The sequence below is a fragment of the Momordica charantia genome (assembly GCF_013281855.1).
Source record: "Momordica charantia cultivar OHB3-1 chromosome 6 unlocalized genomic scaffold, Mcharantia_2.0 BLBB01000006.1, whole genome shotgun sequence".
In the NCBI taxonomy this organism is placed as follows: Eukaryota; Viridiplantae; Streptophyta; class Magnoliopsida; order Cucurbitales; family Cucurbitaceae; genus Momordica; species Momordica charantia.
In genome coordinates, this window is record NW_028275164.1 from 5,978,037 (window position 1) to 6,002,580 (window position 24,544).

The 24,544-nt window shown below is 36.1% G+C and overlaps 2 protein-coding genes and 1 pseudogene across 3 annotated transcripts; 2 read left to right on the plus strand and 1 right to left on the minus strand.

Moving 5' to 3' along the window:
- The first annotated feature begins 1,405 nt into the window (after window positions 1-1,405).
- Window positions 1,406-3,607, plus strand: LOC148210595 (protein DETOXIFICATION 51 pseudogene; annotated as a pseudogene).
- A 10,900-nt stretch (window positions 3,608-14,507) lies between these two features.
- On the plus strand, window positions 14,508-16,310 carry LOC111014524 (protein IQ-domain 26). Its single transcript, XM_088125015.1, has 3 exons — window positions 14,508-15,116; window positions 15,211-15,420; window positions 15,525-16,310. The coding sequence occupies exons 1-3, from the start codon at window positions 14,709-14,711 to the stop codon at window positions 16,188-16,190; spliced, it is 1,284 nt and encodes a 427-aa protein (XP_087981141.1). The 5' UTR covers window positions 14,508-14,708; the 3' UTR covers window positions 16,191-16,310.
- A 3,075-nt stretch (window positions 16,311-19,385) lies between these two features.
- On the minus strand, window positions 19,386-21,890 carry LOC111014609 (Pectin lyase-like superfamily protein). 2 transcript variants are annotated; one of them, XM_088125016.1, is made up of 5 exons: window positions 21,038-21,890; window positions 20,700-20,889; window positions 20,420-20,626; window positions 20,100-20,335; window positions 19,386-19,666 (listed from the first exon to the last, which is right to left on the minus strand). In XM_088125016.1, exons 1-5 carry the CDS (start codon window positions 21,394-21,396, stop codon window positions 19,615-19,617), a joined length of 1,044 nt encoding a protein of 347 aa, XP_087981142.1. In that variant the 5' UTR covers window positions 21,397-21,890; the 3' UTR covers window positions 19,386-19,614. The 2 variants fall into 2 exon arrangements, with proteins under 2 accessions (XP_087981142.1, XP_022145102.1); XM_022289410.2 differs by having other exon boundaries at window positions 19,386-19,698; window positions 21,038-21,885.
- Between the last annotated feature and the right edge of the window lie 2,654 nt (window positions 21,891-24,544).

Genomic DNA, 24,544 nt, shown 5'->3' on the forward strand with positions numbered 1-24,544 from the left:
ATGTACCGGATTTTACTATAATTGAAAATATTACAATGAACTTCAAAGACACTCTACGGAACTTTCTTTAAATGTTTCAAAAATAGCAATCTAGATTCTAAGCACTACAATAATAGATACTTAAGGAATACAAATAGTGAAACATCTCATTGAGACATGAGAATAGGTTGTCGTCAACGCACTGCAACTCGAGAAACTTGTTCTCTACTCTCTGCCCCAACAAAATTCTGCCACGCAAAAACCTAAAACCGTGAAAGTCAACTACTTAAATCATCGTTACAGTGCCATGACGCTATTTGATGCAAAAAAAACGTGTATCTGTATAGTGCCGTGATGCTGCCTCCTCAACCAAGATGGCGATCCTCTTCAACTCTCTTCATTCTTGCTTCGTCCCGATCCGTTCCAACATTGTTTTGGCTCCATATTTCAAACCGCTCGAATCTTTTTTAAAGGAGAATAATTTTATTCATTATTATAAAAAAAAAGGGCGAATAGAGCCAAGAGAATGCGAATCGTTTGGTTGCAGGAACGGGGGAAGAAGACGCTCCCGTAATAGAAACACACAAACTGAAAGGAAACCACTGGCTGTGGCCTCCGATTCCCTTTTCTCACAGATTACGTTTCCCCCAAACGAGTGGGTCTCCTACGCCCATTTATCTCCCTCCCTCTCTTCTAAATTTGTATTAATCGGAAACGACAATCGCCGATCACTCCACAATTGGTAACACCCAGCGAATTGGATTGGGATAGATTACGACACGTCGGAACACAACTCTCTCTCTCTTACTGCGCCCATGGCGCTGATTCTGAACACCGCCACCACCACTTTCGACCTTGGACGGCGCCATCATCCAATGGCTAACCGCCAACCCCGATTTTTTTTATTCCTTTTACTGACGTGGCATTATTATCCTACTTAATATTTATTGTTCACCTCTAATTATATTTATGGGGCCAGCCTCAGGGTGGACTTCATCAATTTCCTCTCTGTTTTCTACAACACCAAAACCAACTATCAAAATCAATATTATTTGATGAACCAGCTATGAATATGATAATGCAGTATCAAAACTTAATAATTCTTTTAATCTACTGAATGAAAGTGCCATTTTTGTTTTGTTTGTCTGTTTATTTAATAATCAGAAATTAGTTATTGGACTTCCATATGTCCATCCTCCCCGTTCTGTTATTCAAAGTCAAATATTTAACATACAATGGCCTTTTGCCAAACCTCTCATTAATGCCTCTGCTTAGCTGATTTCCAATACAAGGGATACACACATGGAATTTGGAATTAATATTATTATTGCATATTTTTCTTCCATTTGGCAAAAAGTTATATGCTGTATTTAAATTGAATAGTTGTGTCTATCCCCACTGATTTTAACTGGGTAGAATCATGAAAATTTGAATCCAATTTGACTACTACTTTGAAAAGAGAGAGAAGTAAAGGTGGTAGAAGTAGCAAAATTCACCAGTTGTTGGAAAAAGGGGACGAATTAGAGCAGGGGGGGAGTAAGTTTTTGAAGGCATTAAAAAATTGGAACATTCTTGGCTATTTATTGGGGCTCCCTCTGGTTGCGCCTCATGCCGCAAACACATCCACATTAGACACCCATTCCTTATAATACCCCAAACACAGCTCTACAATCACAACTACAAGAGAATTTTGACAAACAGAGCTTTTTAGCCTCTGTCTGTACTCTCAACTGTACGTCAACAAAACTCAGCTGCACTTCACTTCTAAGTTCTAACAAAACAATTTCCACATTACAACGCCTACTTTAGCTACCTCTTCTTCTCATTCTTCTTCTTCTTCGTGATGTGTCAATCGGACTCGCATTCTGGCCTCCTCCCCCCGCCATCGCCGTCGCCCCCGCCGCAACTCAACCTCTTTCTCGACCTTTTGTCATTGCCCGGGGCATTCCTCGAACACCCAAAACATGACCTCCCCCACAAACACTCCCCGCTCTTGTTCCCTTCCTCCGCCATTGAAGTCATCGCGGAAGCCAAGTCTCTGTTCTCTCTGGCCTTCCCTATTGCTCTGGCCGCCCTCATTCTCTACTCCCGCTCCATTCTGTCCATGATTTTTCTCGGGTATTTGGGCGATATGGAACTCGCGGCTGGCTCCTTGGCCATCGCCTTCGCCAACATCACGGGCTACTCTGTTTTATCAGGCCTGGCTCTGGGAATGGAGCCCCTCTGTTCCCAAGCCTTCGGAGCCCACCGTCCGAAGCTCCTCTCCTTGACCCTTCACCGCGCCGTCATCTTCCTCCTGGTTTCCTCCATCCCCATTTCCCTTCTCTGGCTCAACATCTCCCCAATCCTCGTCTTCCTCCACCAAGACCCAAACATCGCCAAATTAGCCCACACTTACTTAATCTTCTCCCTCCCTGATTTACTCTCCAATTCCTTCATCCACCCAATCCGCATTTACCTTCGCGCACAGGGCGTCACCCACCCCATCACTCTCGCTTCCCTCGTCGGCTCCTTCTTCCATCTCCCCATTAATTTCCTCCTCGTCTCCCACTTCCGCCTCGGCATCGCCGGAGTCGCCGCCGCCGCCGCCGCCACTAATTTCGTGGTCCTGATTTTTCTAATCTCGTACGTCTTGATTTCGGGAATCGCCGGGCCCACGTGGAGCCGGCCGAGCCGCGAGTGCCTGAGCGGGTGGGGCCCGCTGCTGAAGCTGGCCGCGCCCAGCTGCGTCTCGGTGTGCTTGGAGTGGTGGTGGTACGAGATCATGATTATTCTGTGCGGGCTTTTGGCCAACCCGAAAGCCAGCGTGGCGTCGATGGGCGTGCTGATCCAAACGACGTCGTTGATCTACATCTTCCCGTCGTCGCTCGGGTTCGCCGTGTCCACACGTGTGGGAAACGAACTCGGCGCGAATCGTCCCGCCAGGGCCAAATTATCCGCTGTGGTCGCCGTCTTTATAGCTGTCCTGATGGGCCTATCAGCGACTACCTTCGCAGTCGCAATGAGGAACACGTGGGCCCGCCTCTTCACCTACGACCTCCAAATCCTACGCCTCACGTCCCTCGCCCTCCCCATCCTAGGGCTGTGCGAGATCGGTAACTGCCCGCAGACGGTGGCCTGCGGCGTCCTCCGAGGCACCGCCCGCCCCTCCACGGCCGCCCGTATAAATCTCGGCGCGTTCTATCTGGTGGGCATGCCCGTGGCGGTTGGGCTCGGACTTTTCCTCGGAGTCGGGTTTTCGGGTCTTTGGCTGGGCCTGCTGTCGGCCCAAGTAAGCTGCGCGGGGCTGATGCTGTACGTAATCGGGAGCACCGATTGGGATTTACAAGCGGAGAGGTCGAAGGAGCTCACATCCGGATCCGGCGTCGTTTTGGACACGGCCACCGACGAAGACGTCGGAGAAAACGCTCCTCTGACTTCTGTAGTGGTGACATCAGTTCACCAACAAGCAGAGAGCAGAGAAACAAACCCCAACACCCAAAATTAAATTTTTTTGAAAAAATAACCAAAAAAGAAAAGAAAAAAAAACTTTATTTTTTCTATCCCCACGCCCAGCCGGTCCCTAAGTTTGTTTGGTTGTGAATTGTGATATTAATTATTTAATAACACTATATTTGTTATTACTTCACTTGGGTTGGTAAAATCGTGTGACATAATTCGTAAATGACCCATTTTTTGTAAGTTAGGGAAACGAGAGGCAAAGATTGAAATGGTGTGGCATATGGAGACAGAGATGTTGGGGGAAGGAGTGGTCATTTTCGCGGTAGAGAATATGACGGGTTTGCATTAAAGAGTATTGGAAATTAAAGTGCAAAAGAGAAGACGACACGTCGTCTGAGACCATCACATCATGATCACTTCATTGTGGAAAGAAACCAATTGATTAAATTTGCAGTGCAGAGGCAATACATTGGTTGGATTTCATGTTGGTTTTGGAACGTACTGGCCGCTCCCTACTTGGTCTGCTTTCTCACTCTTATCTTCTGCACTCATCGGTCCCACTAAATATCTACTCTATCTCCCATTTTCTTTTTCAACACTTCAATTCATCAACCAATTCAGACACAACATATAAATTCAACTTAAAATTTAAGTGTTTGTCTCCCCACTTTCAAAAAAAAGTTACAATACTATACTTTTCACTTGCTGTAAACCTTTCAGCAATACATTTTCAGCCATTATTAGTAAATGTTTATGTTGGTTCGCGGGACATAACTTGAAACGACATGACAATTAATGTAGGAGTTTGTCGCGAGTGTCTTACAAATTTTATCCTAGTATTCTTCCTATATTGCAAGAGAGCTATTGGCTTCTTTATTATTGTCTACCTAGTTTTGTCTTTGTTTCCTCGTTTTAAAAACGATAGTTTCTTTTACATTTCCTCTCTTTTCAAATGTAATCCATACAAACTTCCACGTTAATTATCACGTTAATATCAGATTCTGCCACATCAAATATCTATTCAAAATACTAATTTATGTTTGCTTAAAGAATATTTTTGAAACATTAATGAAAAAGATCAAGATTAAAGGAGTAGTATTGAAATATACTTTTGAAACACATGTCAAGCGTTAAGTGGTATGTTTTGTCCTACAAATAGGTTACTAAACCTTAAATCTTGTGCAAATTCTATTTACTAAGTTTTTTAACTTTCAATTTTGTGGCGGATGGATTCTACACTTACGAAACACTATTTAAAGTTCAAAAACCCGTTGATTACGCTCACGAAATTACTGAAAAAAATGACTTAGAGAAATTACTTGTAAATTTAAATTTAATTACTGGAATCTTTGTCCTAAGGTGACATGTCGTTTTGCCTCTGCTTCATACTCCATATACATGGTGTACCACGGCCTTAAAGTTGCACATCATTCTGCAGTTGTGTTTTTTGTCGACTGTGGTGGTGATCATAATTTGTTGGGGTACCTATGTCTGCCTTTAAGAAGCACCACTCAATCATATATACATATTTTGCAGATCAAAAACTGCATGCACGAGCGATATATACATATATATCAGCCTTTTCTTTCCATTTTTTTCTGTCATTTTCTGTAATTTTCTTCTCTTCTTTTGCCTACTATTCTTTCAAATGGGCCGATCTAAATTCAAATCAATCTTCCTGGTTTGCGATGTAATATAACAGTTGTCTAAATATAATATTTGACTAGTAATTAAATCAGATAAAGAGGTAACTTTTATATCCTTCAAAAATAATAATAATAAAGAACTTCAATTTTTGAATGGTGATTCAGACCGATTCGACAGTTACCAACCACCAAAATGTTTTCATGAAAAATAATTTAGTGGCAAATGACTGCCTTCAAAAAATTCCATACAGAAAAAGATAGGCTCAAAGTTCTGACCTTTCTTCATTATTGTATAAACAAATAATCTCTCTCTCTCTCTTTCTCTCTCATTTTCCAATATCACATTCTCTCTCATCTTATATCTTCAGCCCAGCTGTATATTTTACTTCTACCAGAATTAATGTTGCATGATATAATATGATATCCAGTGTAATTAGGGTTTCTTTGTAACTTTTATATAAATATATTAGACCTTGGTGAATCATAAATTTTGGCTAATTAACACGTGTCACGTTATAAATTTAAAATTATATTTATGACCAATTACAAATTTACACGTGTAAATTACTTTTAAAATCGACAAATCAAATTATGCCACTTATGTGTCTTTCATCCGAGGATAAGTTTCATAAAAAAAATCGATAAACTAATTAAGCCCTGGAGAATAAGTTTCATAAAAAAAAAAAAACCGAAAGGCATCTAGAAGAGGCGAGATTCAGAGTCAAGAGAATTCATAACCTTCTATAAACATTCGGAAGAAAGAATGCAGAAGACTCAGAAAGCATAAGAACAGTCTGCAAATACTCGAAGAATCGAAAACTACAAGACTTAAAAAATTGAATGGTTTCTTCGTCATCAATAAGCCAAAGATCTTCAACAAACTATAGGCCAATGACTTCGAAGACTCTTCATCATGCTGCAAATAGAAAACTTCATCAAGCTACAAAGCTGAAGATTTCATCAAGCTACAAGTCGAAGAATTCGTCAAATTACAAACCGAAGACTTCATTAAATTACTAGTCGAAGAACTTCATCAAGCTATAAAACGAATACTTCAATCAAGCTATAAAACGAATACTTCAATCAAGCTACAAGTCGAAGACCTCAAAGATATCCTAGAAGATCGAAGGCACCAATTTTTGTCATACGAGAACAAAGCCCATGAACTCTCAAATCAAGTTTATATTCGAAAGAAAGCATCAAATGATTACATATTATAGATTGTAGTACTTATATATAAATACAAATACAAATTCACTTATTTCGAGTTCCTCCCGACTAAAATTCCTCTTGAAGAGACATTACCAAAAATAGGTAACATATGTGGATATAATTGGATCCCAATCACTCGACACAAAAAAAAATTATTATTATTTATACTTCTTCATATTTGACTTTATTTATCTTGACATGTCTCAATGAACTCAACTAAGAGCTATTCTTAGCTTCTACATAAATTGGTGTTGACTTTTATTTCACTTGGCTACTTTCATCTCATTTTTCTTTTATTAATTGTTTAATATATTGATGGAAAAATGTCAACTTCTAATCAATTGGTACTCTGCATGTCAAGTTATGAGCTTTTTTTTTTCTAATATAGAAATATTTGCTTTTTTTGTAAATTATTCGAAATAATAATGACAAATCAACGAAAGAGGATCTAACTTTGTTAAATATCATTAATATATATAAAACAAATATTTTGACTGTTTCCACTTGTCAACCATCTAGAAGTCTTTGTTTAATTTGATTGGCAAAAATGTGTCAAAATCAAATCATCTTTAATTAACACACAACACGCAACATGTTGCTAATATATACAAGAAAATTCTTAATTTTTTTATTTAATTACTTCTTTAATTAAATATTATGGTAAAAAATGGATTTCTAGAAATTGTTGAGATACTGCATAAACTAATATATGACTAAAAATAATGGAATTTATATTGATTAAATCGTTATTTGGAATAAATTGGACGCAACCTTTTATTGATCAATCACATAATGCATATTCATTTCTTGCATTTTCAAATACAATTTGAAGAAATGGAAGCAGATTTATATAAAAAAGGAATATAAATAAAAAAAACAGAAAGGCATGCCCATTACGACAGATTATCATCATCTGAGCACGATGGGAATCTAATGGTTAATATCATTATTATTATTAGTTTCACAAAAATAAAGTTTTCAGTTTCCATTATGCACCTCAATTAAGATTTATATAGTACAATTGACTAATACTAATACTAATAAATACACGTCTCCTTTAATTAATGTCAACTAATACAAAAAGGAGAGGAAAAAAGAAAAAAAAAACAGAGGATGCTGTGTCATGTTACAAGATACTATTAATAAATAATAATGTCAACTTTAATTAAAAATATGAAGGTAAAGGGGTCAAATTTATCAAGGCGGCATCATCTTCATATCATATCCAAATAAAAACCCTTCAAATTTATTAAGGTCAAATTTCTTAGTAATGTTTATGTGGCGAATTAACAATGATATTTGTTTTTTTGCTTAAACTCCTAGGAATTGTCAAAATGGAATAAAATTTGGCACATAAGATATATATAAATTCAACCATATTCTAGAAGATTAGTTTTCTTTGGGGAAACTGTCGATTTGTTATGTTTTATTTTGGAACACTTCAACGTAGTGCGTGCGTTTGTTTCGTAGATCGTGGCCGTTAATATTATAATAAAATCAAAGGGTGTTATGTTTTTGGTCTTTTAGTTTTTAAAATTTGTTTAAAATTTTTCTTTTTAAAGTTTTATAGTGTATTTTGAAATATTCTAATAAATCTAAGGAACTAGAAGAGAAGGCCATAGTTTTTTAAATTTTGACTTGGATTTAAAGTCACATTTTAAAAAGATTATAAATAAACAAGTCTACTTTTTAAAAATGAAATGGTATTAAGTTTTAGATTTTTTGTATTTTATAGGTTTGGTGTAGGTGGCAATTTGAGTATTTGAAATTTTAAAACGAACGACCAAAATATTTTCAATCCAACATGTAGGGGTGGGGAATCGAATTCACAACATCTATATATCTTTGTTATCTTAGTTGGAGATATATGCCAATTACCATTGAGATATGCTAGCTTGAAAAGTTTAAGTGAACGGGTTGAGTAAATTTAATTTATTTATATAAATGCTCAACAAATCTACTCATCATAATCACGTTGTGTCATCACCAAGTTGTTTCTCATTGGATCTGGAAGTTCTAGATTTAAAGAACACCCGTCCATCTACTACAAGAAATGTTCCTCATCTAGATCACAATAAGGCAATTGTCGTTTTGAACGAGGAACGAGCTCAGGGACTTAATCGCCGAATCTAATCAACCTCAGTGACCATTTAAAATTATTCTTTAAATCTCGGTGATCAAGAATATTCCTTTTAAAACTTCGGGGACGACCAAAAGGGTATTTTACCAATTTTAAAATTATTTTCAACTGTTAAGAATATTGAAAAATATCATGCCTACAGCGGTACAGTTTTGTCTAGAAAGATGGATTGCTTGGTCCAACACGGGCCACATTTGGGCCTTGGTTGAAACAGGCCAATAGCCTAGTAACAGTTACTAATGGGGATACGGCTCAAAGCCCACTATACTAGGCCCAACAAAAGCGGTGTATATATTGCAGTTTAACAGAAAAGCAGACCACACGAAAATTTCCGTTGCAATTAAATCATATGAATAGGTAAAGAGATAGAAGTAGACCATGTTTGAGTTTGGAATCTGACATTTTTGTAACTATTTATTTATTTATCTATTTTCTTAGTACAACGTGTGAGAGTGAAGATTCAAAAACTCATGCTAAAAGATTGTTGCATTGACCCGTTGAACTAAACTCAGATTGGTTCATGGACAATTTCTTAAAGCTTTTATTAGAGGTAGAAAATACCATTTAACATTATTTATTATTGTTATTATTATTATTAGCGAGACATTATATTGATGAGGAATGAGAAAGTGAAAGAAAGAATATATTTGAAAGATTGGAATGGAAGTTGGCGACAAAAGAATGGGCATAAAATTTCAAAGGGGCAGTACAAATTGAAATGATTTCTCGTACTTGGCCGCCCATCCATCTCTCTGCAAATTTCATCATCACATATATCCTTCTACATACAAAACTCAAAAACTTCACCAAAACAACAACAATCAAACTTTTGATTCAATTTGGTATTGAAATTTCTCTTTTCCCCATTTGAAGTTTGAACCCATAAAGAGTGTGCAAGAAGAATGAGGCCTAAGGACACCCTTCTGGGGCAACCTACTCATTAGTTGAAAATTGAAATGCTCATTTAATTTAGCTTTGCTGAAATGGGGATAAAAAAGCAGCCTTTTTTAATGCAATAAGGTCCATTAAAAGGAGGGCCTGAGGGATGTAGATGTTGATGATGGGGTTTTAAGTGAGACGAAAATTGAGTTCTTGCTCAAATTAGAAGCTACGTGTTCCCAAAATTTCACCGAGGACAGCCTGGATAATCATGTCTCTAATTTCAATTTGGTATTCTAACATTTGCATATAAACTAACACCTTTTCTTTCATACTAATATAGCTCCTCCGTTGGTAGAGTTCCACATCTTGCAATTCGATCGTTACAATTACGGGTTGGATGCCTAATTGTCCAAGCGGTAATGATAGTATCTTGTACATGGACTGGTAGCTCACTTTTTCTAAGTAATGGGGAAGATGACCGAAACATATCATTAAAAGACTATACTGAGACAAAGATGAGCTATCAAGAACGTAGAGGAGGTAGGATGGGTAGTTGTCAAATCTAGTATGGATCGTACATAGATGATAGTTGGAGTTGGAGGCTCTCTTAGGGTTCCCTCATCTGGGATCCTTAGGGAAGAGGATCAATTTGGCCCTTGCGAGCAGCTTGATGCACTATCTCTCTTTTAACTCTCTAAGAGAAATGCAGCAAAATGAAGGAAAATTCCTGAACCAGCCCCATCGTTTCCATCCCATAGGAACTACGAGATTCCCCAAGGATGCCTTTGGTATATTCCAGGGTTCGCAGATCGACCATAGAACCATGTTCAATAAGTGGAATGCATTTAGTTGTCTGCTCTCCATTTGGACAGTAAGGGTTGGAGAAGGACAATCACTCATTCTTAAGACCAACATTCTTAAAATCAAAGATGCGGACAAAAAATGGGGAAAAACTCTCCATTCTTGATTTTACTGTGGATGAATTCTCTGAAACCATATCAGTTAATGTTACGATTCGAATAACTACATTACATATGTGGAAGGAAGATGCGATACACTAATGAGAGTAAAAGTGTTTTAATTATCTATTGTCTTTTCTTTTATCCTTCCTAAAAAAATCAAATTCAAATGTAAGGTAGTAGTGCGAAAATATTGAAGTGAACAAAATCTAAAACAATCTAATAATCGTCCTTGAATGATAAGGTTGGTGACCAGACAGAGTTAGACAATATATTTCCAAAGAAAATGCGTACATTTTCTTCCAGAGGCCACTGTTGTTAAATAGATAGAACTTAAAATATTAAATTATAAATTTATGAACTTTCAAAGGAAACAAATTTTAAACTTTAAAAAACGATGATAGGTCTTTAAATTTTTAATTCATCAAATTTTATTAGTTCAGTACTTTGACAGTGTATTGACTGTACTATTTAAAGAATATGTGGCTGTGAAATAAAATTGAATACTCCCGATAAAATTGATTTTGTCTAAAATTATGGTGGATTTAAAATTGAGATGGATTCTAGGTAAATTTTTTGAAATTTGAGCAAGTAGATTAGTGAAGGAAATTAGGGGTGAATTTAGGGCACATCCTCAAAAGCTTAGGGCTAGGTAATTGGTGAAAGGAAATTAAAAGTGAGCTTTAAGGGAGAAAAAATTCAAGACAGTGAGAAAGAAAAAAAGTAAGGTAACCAAAACAAAATTGAAAATTGGGGGGAGAGAAGTAGAAATAAAGGCGAAGGAAGTAAATCGTTTACTATAACAAATATTTTCCACCGTAAAACTTACTGAACATAAAATTAAAAAAAAAAAATTAAGAATTTGTTGGACACAATTTTAAAAGTTAAAAAAATCTCCTAAACACACCGACGAAAGTTGAAGAACTAAGTTTATAATTTTATTATTTCTTATTTGCGTAGAAGTTTCATTAGACGCTTCAAAATTAAACTATATGTTGAAAAATACACAATTTTCTATATTTATTAACTAAAATTATAATTTAAGGCATAAGAGGTAGGCAGAGAGATCATAAATTCCATTGGTAACCTTAACTAAAATATGATTTACAAACAAAAAAGAGGAAGAAGAAGGGTGAATTTAAAAAGATTCCCATTCCCAAAAATTGATAATAAATGTGATTTTGACACATAAAATGATAGAAAATGAAGAAACAACGTGGTTGTGTGTGAAAACATTGACTAATAAAGGGTACGGTTAATGAGGGAAGAAAGAAAATTGCATAATAATAATAATAGCGGTGTTTCCAATGAGAGCCATCAATTCAAAACCCAACATTATTCTCTATTACTTCTCCGAAGTCCAAACCAAACAACATAGTTTCCCGTGAAACATACGAATGAGAAGGAAAAAGAATTTATTGATATTTATTTACTTATTTATTTTGGACGTAATAATATATTAATTGAAAAAAAAGGGGGGGTTTTGAAAACGATGTAATTGAAATGACAAGGCTCTGGATAAAGTACATTCTTATTATCATCTTTAAACTGTCTTTTACAGTCTGCACACAAAAGAGGGCAAGGGATTGGGAAACGCCTCTTCTAAAAAATATACCAACCAATTTCACCAATTATTTATTTTACCCCAAATAACTATGCTTATTACAATTACTACACTGTTAAAAGTTTTAATTTGATCCCTCCACCTTTGAAACTTATTAAAATTGTTGTAATTAAACCCTTAAATATTCTTTGATTATATGATTTTTCTAATTAAGCTCAAAATTTTTACATCAACTTTTTGTTTTTTTAATTGAATGTTTGGCTCAGCATTGTCTGAAAACTTTTTTTTAAGGGAAGAAACCAAAAATTTTGATGGTTGATATTTTTGTTTTCAAACTTTTATGGAATTAAAAAAAACATAGGTTAAATTGGCTTGCCTATTTTAAATTATTGAAGGTTTTAATTGTAACCATGCATTAAGTACAATATATTTTTTTAGCTTCACCATTACTCTCCTTTAACAAATTTATTTACTTATAAATTACATCTCTTAAAAAATGTTTGTTATTTATTTATATATATATTTTTATGATGTAGTCTACTTTGGTAAGTTTAGCATGAAAAAAAAAAAGTTAACTAGTGAAATTCTTAAAATTGTGTTTATTTAGTCTAGAGTACTGAAATTAGACCCACGGGTACACGAAGTGGGTGTAGAGTTTTAGAGATATTTTTCTTAGGAAAAATCTCAAGCCTCATTAACTCGACACTAATCTACGTAGCATGCTTCCATTACCGATATAATCTTTGGAATAATAGTATGTAAACTTTTTTTTTAATAACACTTTCAAAATTACCGATATAATCTTCGGAATAATAGTATGTAAACTTTTTTTTAATAATACTTTCAAAATTATCCGTCAGGTAAACAAAATTTTCTAAATGTGAACTGTGAAGGGGAAGATTGGACACTATTGCACCACAATAAATTTTCCCACCTAATCCATGATTAACATATGACATATATCTATTTCAAAAGGAAAAGGAACAACACATTGGAAAAGAAAAACGTTTTTACTTTAAACAAATACGCAAATTTTAAAAATTCTATATTTTAATTTCTGAAATTTTGGCTAAAATAAAACAAAAAAAAAAACTTTTTTTTTTCAAAGTGGGAGAGGATAGCGCTTTTGACGCGAGCAACTTTTTGAAATAATCTATTAAGCACTTATTTTTAAAAATAATAAACATTAACCATTATACTTTTATTTTGAGATGGAGACCAACAAAAGTTCAAAAATACTTTTTTTTCTATTTTTCTTTCGTAAAGATATTTAAAAATACATTTTAAATGTCGAGAAAGAGTGTAGACTTAAACTCACCATCTTTTAACTTGAGATATATATCTTGACCAATTGAATTACATTTGGATGGATCAAGAAAAACTAAACTATTTCAAATATGTTAATATTGTAAAAATTTATAAAAACAATAATTAGAGAAATAGTAATTAGGAATTATGTATGTGCACGGACAGGACGGGAATAGAGAAGGCCTTCCTGTCCTCATCTACGTCCCTATTTAATTTCTCATCCCCGCAAAATTTCCAACGAATTTTTTGCGGGGATTCTGGCTAAGATTTTCCACATGAAATTCACGAGGATTGGGTTGCCTGCACAAAAATTTTCCTAATTTAGTTTTAAAAATTATTTATCAATTAAATATTTTCTAAATAAATTTATAATTAATTGCTTAATTTTCAATGACAAATTAATTTTATTATATGGTCTATATATATATTAAAAAAAAGTGAGGTAGGTTAGATAATGGAGAATGGGGACAGAAAACATATTTCTCACTCACATTTTCATTTATGTGATGAGAAAAAAAATACTTTTTTATCTCCCACCTCGTGGGGAATTTAAACGTGAATTTCCCGTCTCGTTTATGCAAGTCCTCTTAGAATCCATCCTCGTGAAAAGATGGACATCTCTAGTAATGATGTATTTAAATTAAGACTACTACGTGTAGATTGAAAGTTCGAATCTCCATCTGATTTGATTAAAAAATACTTAATTGGGCCTGAAGGCAAATGAATACATACATACGTAAACAACTTTGATCATTGGGTTGGAAAATCGAATTTGGATTTTATATTGTATGGCTGTAAATTAAAAAGTGGAACATTAAAAAAGAAAAAAAAAAAAGAGTTATCGAAAAGGGTGGGGTTGGAAAAGGAGGAATAAAAGAAAAACATACGAAAATGGAGGAAATTCACAAGACGACACCTCCCTCTCACTCTCAAGGCTTTGTCTTTGTAATTTTTCCTTTACAACGGCACGTCGCTCCATAAAGCGCAGAGAGAGAGAGAGAGAGAGAGAGAGAGAGAGAGAGAGAGAGAGAGAGAGAGAGAGATTTTACTGCCAAATCCATTGTTCTTTCGCTTTTAATACAAAAAAGCCCTCTGAAATTATTTCATATCGGACCAGACCAAGCCAAAATTCAACCCCATTTTCTAGTAAATTAATTTCTTAAATATTCACAATCTGATTCTTACATGTGTTTCCTTTACTTTCAAATCCGAATTACTGTTTGGATTTTCTACATCATCTCACTCACACTTGTCTTCCAAACTCAGATATTATATTCCCCTACCGTTACCATTTTCAAATATTAAGAAAACAAACCCACAAATATTCCCCTCGAGGTGTTCAATTTTGTTGGAAATATATATATATATATTAGAAACAAACAAAGATAATTTTCCCACAAATGTAAGCCTTTTTCTAATCTGCAGTATAACATGGCAAAGATCTTGATTTTTTCTAACACTCAACTCTCACTCTGCTCTACAGTTTTCTCCCGTGGTTTGTTTCTTTTTTTTTTTTATAGTCCACTCTGTTTTTGCTCTTCCTCTGTCCCCAAAACTCTCTTTCTTTGTGAGAGAAAATGGGGAGGGCGTCGAGGTGGCTCAAGAACTTGTTCGGGATTAAGAAAGAGAAAGCACCCACCAGAGAAAATTCCGTCGCCGGCGTCAGGAAAGAGAAGAATCCCACTTCCAATTTCGCCGGAAACTCCGAACTCTGCAACAATCCGGCCACAATCCCGCCGAATTTGTCGGCGGCCGAGGCCGCTTGGCTGAAGTCCTTTTACTCGGAAACAGAGAAGGAGCAGAGCAAACATGCGATTGCGGTGGCTGCAGCCACCGCGGCCGCCGCCGATGCCGCAGTTGCCGCAGCGCAAGCCGCCGTGGCGGTGGTCCGGCTCACCAGCCACGGCAGAGGCACTATGTTCGTCGGCGGCGGCCGGGAAAGATGGGCTTCTGTGAAGATTCAGACTTGTTTCAGAGGGTATCTGGTGAGTGAGTGATTTAATTTCTCCAATTCGCGAGTCTTTTTTGTGACAAAATTTCTTTAACATTTGGTGGGCGATTTTGGAGTTCTTAATTTAGGCCAGGAAAGCTCTGCGAGCTCTTAAAGGATTGGTGAAATTACAGGCCCTTGTGAGAGGGTATTTAGTTCGAAAACAGGCTACAGCAACTCTTCACAGTATGCAAGCTTTAATCAGAGCTCAAGCCACGGTTCGATCTCAGAGAAATCGCAGACTTGTAAACGACGAAATTATTAATAACAGACCTGAATTCCGAGCCCGGAAATCCACGGTGAACACCCAATTTTCAGATTCTGAAACTTCCACCAAACCTTTCGAATTCGTCGATTAAAATTCGACCCTTTTAATGTTGTGTTTTTTCTTTTCTTTTTTCAGGAGAGATTTGATGACACTAAAAGCGAACACACAGCTTCAGTACACAGCAGAAGGCTCTCTGCTACTTTAGACACAGCATTTACCGCGCTCGAAGAAAGCCCCAAAATCGTGGAAATGGACACCGGCCGGCCCAAGTCGTGGTCTCGCCGGACGAACACGTCGGCATCGGAATTGGGGGACGACCCATTTCACCAGGCGCTCTCCTCTCCACTCCCTTGCCGGACGCCGTCGCGTCTACAGATCCCAGATTGCCGGAATTTCCAGGATTCCGATTGGGGTCTCGCCGGCGACGAATGTCGATTGATCTCCACGGCGCAGAGCACTCCACGATTCATCAGCTCTGGCGGATCCAACGGTGTGGTGACGCCGGCGAAGAGTATGTGTGCGGACAATTTCTTCAGAGGGTACCTAAATTTCCCGAACTACATGGCGAATACGCAGTCGTTTAAGGCGAAATTGAGGTCCCACAGCGCTCCGAAACAGAGGCCGGAGCCGGGAACGAAGAAGAGGCTTTCGCTGAACGAATTGATGGAATCTCGGAGCAGCCTCAGCGGCGTTCGGATGCAGAGGTCGTGTTCTCAAGTTCAAGAAGCCATTAATTTCAAGAACGCAGTGATGAGCAAACTGGACAGGCCCTCAGAATGCCAATTGCAGAGAAGATTATGAAATTCCAAATTCCAAATTCCTCTCATTCCCAGTGTTTTCTTTTTCTCCTTTCTTTAATCGGAACTGTAATTTACATCATTGAATCAAGTGGAATGCAACTGATTAGATTAGATTAGATTAGATTCAATGGGCAAGCTTGTGTCTTTATCTTTCCCCTTTTCAAGTTCTTGAGATTCCTGCGACACCCATGTCTTGATTTTGTTAAAGAAGCAGAAAAACCAGAGGGGGGCTGAGCCAAAATGACGAAAAAGGCAAAAGCGGGACAGTCAAATCGAATCTGAGTTCGATTTTGGGGCAATTATTTGAGCAAAATTGGCGCGGAGGCTGATAATGATTAGGGTTTAGATTGAGAAAGAGGACGAACAAACAAGCAACACCAAGAGAATCTTCACTCCCAAAGATCACCAGACCAAAGAAAATCAGAAAAAACTTTTTTTCTTCTTCTTTTTGGGTTGAATATTTCGTAAGGCGTGAAGAAAGGGGAGATTTCAAACTCTACGGTGCCACTATCTTTGGATTTGGAATTGGGCAGCTCATTCATTTATATGTTTTATATTTGACTCTTCTGTTTCCTGGTTTTCATGAATTGGACCTCATAAAACCTGGGTTACCAAATATTAGTTTATAGTAGAACTTGTCCACTCAAATTGCTCAGTTGAAATGCACTAGGAATACAGAAGTGAAGAGCTTGCTGGAGTTTTTGGTATAAAGATTTAAGATTTGATGAATCAGAAGCTGTAATGAAAACTAACTTCATTATTTATGAATTGAATACCATAGATGTGAGGAAGAGGGAGGGAAAGAGTGAAAAGATGGGGCTGCCCAAACAGACCAAATCAGAGTTGGCAGTGTCAAATAAAACAAATTTCTGGAGAACTGGGAGCTGGAAATGGCTTCCATCTTCCCCGTGGTAGCCCCCACTTTCCTTTTTTTTTTTTTCAATTTTAATTTTACGTTTCTCATCTTCAACTTTCAAATGCGTATCACTCCAACGTATGTTGAATTATTTCGCCTACCACTGTTCAAAAAGCCAAAAGAAAATAATAAAAAAAAAAGTAAATAATCAACGTAATCTAAATTGGGGTTCGACTTAAATGAGTTTGTTGAATTTGTAAGGAGTGTCGATAAAGTTCCACATTTGTTAGAAAAGCAGGAGATCATTACTATATATGTAAGGATAAACATCTCTATTGATATGAGACATTTTGAGTTAAACCGAAAACAAAGTGGATAATGTCTTATCATTGTGCCTGTGGTCTTGAAATTATATAACAATGGAAACACCACCCTAGTTACCATCTCTATATCTGGTTTACTTGTAAGTTTTAAGCGTTGTCTTATAAACTATTTTTGGGCAACCCTCTCAACAACTAAGAGATCCATTTGACAAACACAGGGACTAGTTGAAGTAATGAGCATCACAATGGTTAATATAAAATACATTTTTTGTCTCTAAATTTTGAAGGTAGCTTTTTATTTAGTCCCTAAGTTTCAAAAAGTGACACTTTGGACTCTGACATTTAGAAAATAATTCTAAAAGATCCCTGGTGTAAACATTTCGTTAGTGACACTAACGGAATGCCGATGTGGCATTTATTAGTTTGATGAGGTATTTTGGATGAAATTCAAAACAAAACGGATAATATCTTATCATTGTGCCGTTGGTTAATACTTAATATCGTAATCGATTGAACTATATTTAAGTTTGAGCGGATAAATGTAGATAAAAAGAGTGAGAGAATGCAGTGGGGAAGGGTAGGTCCAGTGGGCCTGTGTTTCATGTTGAGACCCAATGAGAGGATGGGATGAAGGGATTTGTTTGGTTCTTCCATTTCAACTTCTCTTCCACAACATTTGGGCCAAGTTTAATATTTTATGGTGCAGCTCCTCTTTCAAGGTTGGAGGAAAAATAAATTCAAAAATACCTAAAACATTATAAATTAAATGATTTGTTTTACCTTTTATTTAAATATAAATCCTTATCCTACTTTGAAATGTTCTACTGAGTGTCTAGAAAAGAAAGAAAAGAAAAAACCATAGAAAAATTACTTGTTGAAAATTCTGAAATTTGTGAGGGCAGCACCAATTTGTCCAATTTGTCTTCTGTCTCTTCCTCAAACATTCAGATGCTCTCTCCAACAGGGTCAGACCACACCCATTTCTTTATGTTTCTTTTAATAATTTAACTTTTTGGGGGAGAGGCCATACCAAAGCTAATATTTGTAATTATCAAATTTCTAGGTAATCTTACAATTAAAAGATTAAGGCATTGGTGGACAGAGATTTTTTTTTATTATTATTATGTTTTTTATTTTGGCATATGTGAATGATGTTGACATCGGATCCAAGCTTGAGGTGACTTAACCGTGGTACTCGTATGGGTTGCGCTGTTGTGTCTAACACACTCTTATACTTAAATTAGTATTAGATTGAGGTGATTTTGAGTTGAGAGGGGTGATATTGTATATCTGAACGGGGGAGTTCAGATATTTAAATAGGACTCTAGGTACAATTCTACCATCTAGTAGTTTTGTACCTAGGTTTATGTAATATCTTGTAATTCTAGAAACATGTTAGCCAGATACCCATATGTTGTACATTGTACATTGTATTTAGAGATGAAGATGCACTAGTTTGATATATGTACACTGGCATGACTCAAGATAGGAGAGACTCCAAGACATTCTAATTGAGATGGGACATACCTCGCCTACGTAGTCGTGAGCTCCACTTTTTGCGCCAAGGTGCACCCGACCTTTATGGGTCGAGACGAGCTCCACATTAGTACCATATAATTGGATGAACACATTGATGATAATTATTCACTCGTAACCTAAAGTTTTCAAATCAAAATTTATTTCTTTTTATTATTAACAATAGTTAGTTAATAAATCTTTTTAAAGTTATTTTTCACTTAAATTATTCTCAAAACAATCATTAAATTTGAAAAGAATATTCAAATATTCTTCAAATGAGCAAAAAGATCTTTTTCTTTAAAAAAAAGAAAAAAGACTTCATAATTCATAAATATTATCACATATCTAACCAAAAACCTAAAAGTTGTAGGTAGATTCTATAATGAAGTGAGAGTACAAAGTTTCGGGTGTGGGCAAAAACGTCACTTTACTAACTTAAATACATGACAAAAAATTAATAATAAAAAAAAGAGAGAGAAAAAACAAAAAGACAATAATATATGATAAATGCATATATAATATTGTGAATATAATTTTATAGATTTATGAATAAAGTGAAATGATTTAAATACATAGGTAGCCGCTAACCCCATATGGTATTCCAATTTTCTCTAAATGATAAGTAAAATTCTCCCAAATGTGTATAAGAAAAAGAAAAAAAGGTTTATATTTTGATCCATTCAGAGCCATCAATGAAGCTAAGGGAAATAAAAGGCTTGGCCTCTTCATCAGTCAGCTCTCTGGACCATGAAACTCTGCCTGCATAGCTTGCTCCCTCTCCTGTACATTTGTATTGCCCATAAAACACAGTCCTGCCCCAAAAATCAATACCAATAATCAATTTCTAAATTACCCAAAACGCCACCGCCCAAAACCACCATCTCATGGCGGCGCCGCCGGCGGTGGTGGGTCACTCCCTGCTCTGTTTCTGCCGCCCTCACTGCATAAAATATTCATCTACTAAAACTAAAAAGTTTGCTCTGTTTTTCTTTATTTTTTTAGTTGCAGTGTTTTGTTTGGTGCATTCCACGTAGATTCGCTCTTTCTTCTCCGTGAGTTGGCTCTGAAACTGCTGACACTTTTTTCTTTCTCTTTTGAGTTTATCTAAATCGATAACTTTTTTGGATTGAGCGGTGATGTATTCATTTTATTAGCGGATTTATGTTATGGAAAATTACAAAAGCAGAAGAGATAGAGGGAGAGAAAAGGGTACATTTCGCGGTTGGGATCGCCCCAGTTGTACCAGCCTTTGGGAATGATGATGTTGTCCATATACGTATAAGCGAAGACGACCCTTGAGAAGGGGCCCCAAGCCCGGCCGAGGTAGAGCGCACCAGAGCCCGTGACCTTACAGTTTACGAATGAGAAACCTGTGTCCTCCAGCAGGCTGCTCCTCCCCTGCGCTGTCAACGCCCCTGTGTACTGCGCTATTGCGTGCACGTGACACCCCTACCACAACACAAACACCCCATCAAATCAAAATCATCAATTTCACCGTTTCAATTTTCCCATTACCACAGCCTTTAGTTTTACCTCGAACAGAGACAGCCCATTCCCGAATATGAAATCCACGGACCCTTCGATGTAGCAATCTTTGTAATAATGCCGACCCAGATGGTCGTACAGCGTGTCCTGAGCCCCGAGGAATTTGCAGCCGAAGAACGCCGCCGTGTCGGCGGATATTCGGAACGCCACCGCCTGCTTCCCGATTGCCCCTGGCGCCGGCACTGGGGTTGTGTTCTGCAGAGGGAGAAATTGAGGGATTTGTAGCATATGAAATTGAGGGGTTTTGGGGGGTTTAAAGTTTAATTACCTTGAAGGTGATGTTCTTGGCTATGAAGTAAGGGGAATTTACTGCGAATGTGGCGGAGTTGTAGGTCCCCATTGGCTGCCCCTTTGGGCCAGGCGTCTGTGCTGTGTCCCCCCATTGAACGATCGTTTTGTCTGCTCCTGCGCCTTCGATTGTTATGAATGATTTCAGCGGTGGTATGTTCACTTTTTCCCTGTGAAATTAAGCCCGGTTGAGAAACAAAATTCATGTCTACGGAGATCGAAAACAGTAGGAAAACGACACGAGAAAAGGGAACAAACAGAAAAGCAGAGTTGAAAACAGAGTCCCATCACAGTCCAAGTATTAGCCATAGCACTCACGTGTAAACACCTGCATGAACCTTGATCACGACTCTGACCAAATTGATGAAGGGGAGCGAATCCACGGCGTCTTGGATGGACGTGAAGTCGCCGGCGGCGGGATTCTTAGCCACGTGGAGCGTGTAAGAAGGGAAAATCTTGTTCTTGGCCGTCCGGAAAACAGAGTGCTTGAGGGTCCCCACGAATTTGACCCACTTCATGAATTGCTGTTCTGAGAATTGGGTGTTGGTCGAATTCTTCGGAAGAGCACTCCGGACCTCGTTCCGGGGCCTGATCCCCTTGGTGTGGCAGTGGCTCTGCGTGACACTCAAACTCAGACTCAGCAAAAGCAGAAGGAGAAGGGGCTGAAGTCTTGACATTTCAGATGAAGAATTTGGAAGGTGGAAGTGGAAGTGGAAGAGGGAATATAATTTGGAATTGTTATGGAAAAGGAAAACTGGAAATGGGTTTATATACAACACAGATCAGAGATTACAGAAACAGAGTAGAGGCAGCTTAATTGGAGAAATGTATTAGGTGGAAAGTGAAGGGTAATTAGAGAATGAGAATCAATGGAGTTAAAGGTCACGGGTGCTTCCACTGACATCCAAGTAGAGAGAGAGAGAGAGAGAGAGTGAATGTAAGCCACAGCCAGAAGCAGAGGCAGAAGACAGAGAAGTTCAACTTTTGGGTTATAAAAATGTGGGCTTTGTGGGTCAGTGGCAAAGAAAATTGAACAGTTGTTGTTGTTTGTTTGGAGTTTGGAGTTGCCCGTGAATGTTCTCTCTCTTTTCTTTTCGTCTTTCTCTCATTGTTTCTTAATATTTGTTTCTCTTCCAACAACCTTAGTGGTGGGCTCTTTAGTAAACTCACACCCATATTCTCTTTTTGGCCAAAATTGTGTCTTTAGACTTTACACTTTGAGCTTTGTTTTAAGCCTTCAACAATAAAAATATGTCTATTTAGTATTGTGTCTAATAAAATTTTAATCTTTGTATCTCCTAAGTCAATTAGACATAGAATGGAAAGTTGGTAGATTTATTAGATGTTTTGTAAAGTTCAAGAGCCTAATAGAAATTTATTAAACACATTTAAATTTTAGGGACTTATTATAGGCTTCTTAAAATTTAGGCACCTATTAGAAATTAAATTTATAATTTAACTTCATATTTACACAATTTCTCCCATTATTTTTATTTTCTATTTTTAAGCAAGATGTAGAACTTGTATAAGGTGAATGGAAAAGTCAATCAACATAGTAAATCAGAAAGGGAGAAAAATGGTTTTTTTTTATTTATTTTTATTTACAAGGGAAGATTAAAATGGCTAGAATATGACTTGAAGATAAAATAATGATTATTTAATACAGCTTAATAAGATTAAGTATCAAATTTTGTAATTCTGACTTGTGCACTTGTTTTTCCATCCATTATTTTATCAAAGAAAAAAAGAATAAAAAAAAGTACCAACCTCTGCATGACTTCCTTTTAACTAGATTATCCCATTTAACATGTATACATGAAAAGTTAATGAGCCTATTAAAAATAATTTTAAATGTAGCAACTAAATATAACACAATGTTAAAAATTCAAGTATCCATTAAAAAGATTAAGTGTTTTAGACTAAATAATCATATTTTTCAGAGATGAAAAAAAAAACTATTGATTTTTTTTAAATAGTTTTTTTAATTACATAAATTAAATATACATCATTTTAAAAGTTGACCAACTTATTAACAATTAAATAGATATTGTTATCAAAGTATAAGAACCGAAATTTATACTTTGATGGAGAATAAAATGGTTGTTTCCATTCGATCAATCAAACACGAGTCCAACCATATCGCTCATGTGCTAGCACGAACTCAATTTGGAGGGAGAGATTTCACAGGTTTGGGATTTATCTCTTTAATGTTATCTATTTTTCGTTTCGAAATGAAGAAAAGGAAAATCAAACTTACAATTTAATCTAAAATTTACATGTGACAGTATTAGTATTGGGTGCTGAGTTTGATCCAAAGCTGTGGGCATTACTGGATTAGGCTCTTCATTAGAACAACTTTTAAAAAAAAGTTAGTTAAATAAGCTAATTGGGCTGCCTAGAAGTATGCAGTTTCGTTATTAAATTAAATGCATACAGAATTATTGTTCTCTGATTTACCTGTTTTCAACAAATGAAACCTGCCATTTAAACTTTTAGGTGAAGTATCACATGGCAGTGATGTCAAGATTATTCTTTTTCAATTTGTAGTTTTCACTTTAGAATCAGTAATAATTATTCAACTTCAATTAATAATCGAAAAATATGTCTTAACCAGTTGAGTTATGTCAAAATATCAAAGACTCTATAGTCTAATTCATGTTTGTTTAAATATTATTTTAGTCTATGTACTTTTATTTTTTGTTCATGTATGTTATGAGTATCTATTTTGATCCTTATACTTTTAACTTTTATCTATTTTGGTCTCCATGCTTCCGAAATATTTATCTCGGTCCATGTAATTTTAAAAAGTGGTCTTTTTGGTTCTTTCTTTTATTTTTTAGATCACAATTTCAACACGACACTCTATTCCATAAATTTATTTAAATGCAGTCAGTGGTTTGTATTAAAGGATTTAATTGTGTATAGAATTTGAAAGAAGATACTAAGATTCTTTACTTCATGTTGAATAGAAATAAATGAAACCGAAACTCCTAAATATAACAAGAAATTTTCAAATTTCAACTTTAAAGGAGATTTCTTTTCTCCCATTAATCTCTATTAGTTTAACCACAATCATAATTTACTAACACACAAAGTTTCACTCTCATGTGACTGAGTAGATCCGATACCATATAACATTGGGAGACGTTTTTTGTTCCTGGAGAAAACAAAACAAATAGGAGATTTTACAATCTCCAACCCAAATTTGTCAAAAAATTTAGTGCATCTGCTTTGCTTTTACCAAGTAGGCCAACAAGGTCATTGAAATCATTGGATCAGAAATTAAGGAGAAAAAGAAACACAAAAAGAGAGAGAAAAATGAAACTAGAGGACACCAAAAAAGAAGCACTCTGTTATAAAGGAAGGCAAAAAACAGAGAGATAAGTTGTGGGATGGGACAAAGCATTCTTACCCAAATGGGATGAACTCAAAAAACATGTTGTGAATATAAAAACATAGAGATAAGATTACCATTTGGGTATGGGAATGACATTATCATCTGCAACTTTTCTTCTTTTTCTCATTAGTTACCATAAAAATAAAAAATATATATATATAAGGTTCAAATAGAATAAAGAAATTTATTTAAAATGAAGAACGCTCCTAAAACATGCATATAACAAAAAAAAAACACCATATGCTTCATAAAAGAGACACACTAGAACAACTCTAGTCATTTACAGTAATAAGTCCAAAGCACACTCTACCAATGATAACTAGAATAAATGTTAGCGCTCTAAGTAGTAGTATGAACATAAACAAAAGTTCTAAAAAAAATATGAAATAATAGAGCTGAACAAAAAGGAGCTCATGAATTTTGAAATT

Excerpts from the sequence above, each read along its gene's own strand:
- LOC111014524 (XM_088125015.1), top strand. The coding sequence starts at position 14,709 with ATGGGGAGGGCGTCGAGGTGGCTCAAGAACTTGTTCGGGATTAAGAAA. Across the intron at positions 15,117-15,210 it reads CTTGTTTCAGAGGGTATCTG|GCCAGGAAAGCTCTGCGAGC; the intron begins GTGAGTGAGTGA and ends TTCTTAATTTAG. Across the intron at positions 15,421-15,524 it reads TCCGAGCCCGGAAATCCACG|GAGAGATTTGATGACACTAA; the intron begins GTGAACACCCAA and ends TTCTTTTTTCAG.
- LOC111014609 (XM_022289410.2), bottom strand. The coding sequence starts at position 21,396 with ATGTCAAGACTTCAGCCCCTTCTCCTTCTGCTTTTGCTGAGTCTGAGT. Across the intron at positions 20,890-21,037 it reads GTTCATGCAGGTGTTTACAC|GGAAAAAGTGAACATACCAC; the intron begins GTGAGTGCTATG and ends TTAATTTCACAG. Across the intron at positions 19,699-20,099 it reads GGCGATCCCAACCGCGAAAT|GACTGTGTTTTATGGGCAAT; the intron begins GTACCCTTTTCT and ends TTTTTGGGGCAG.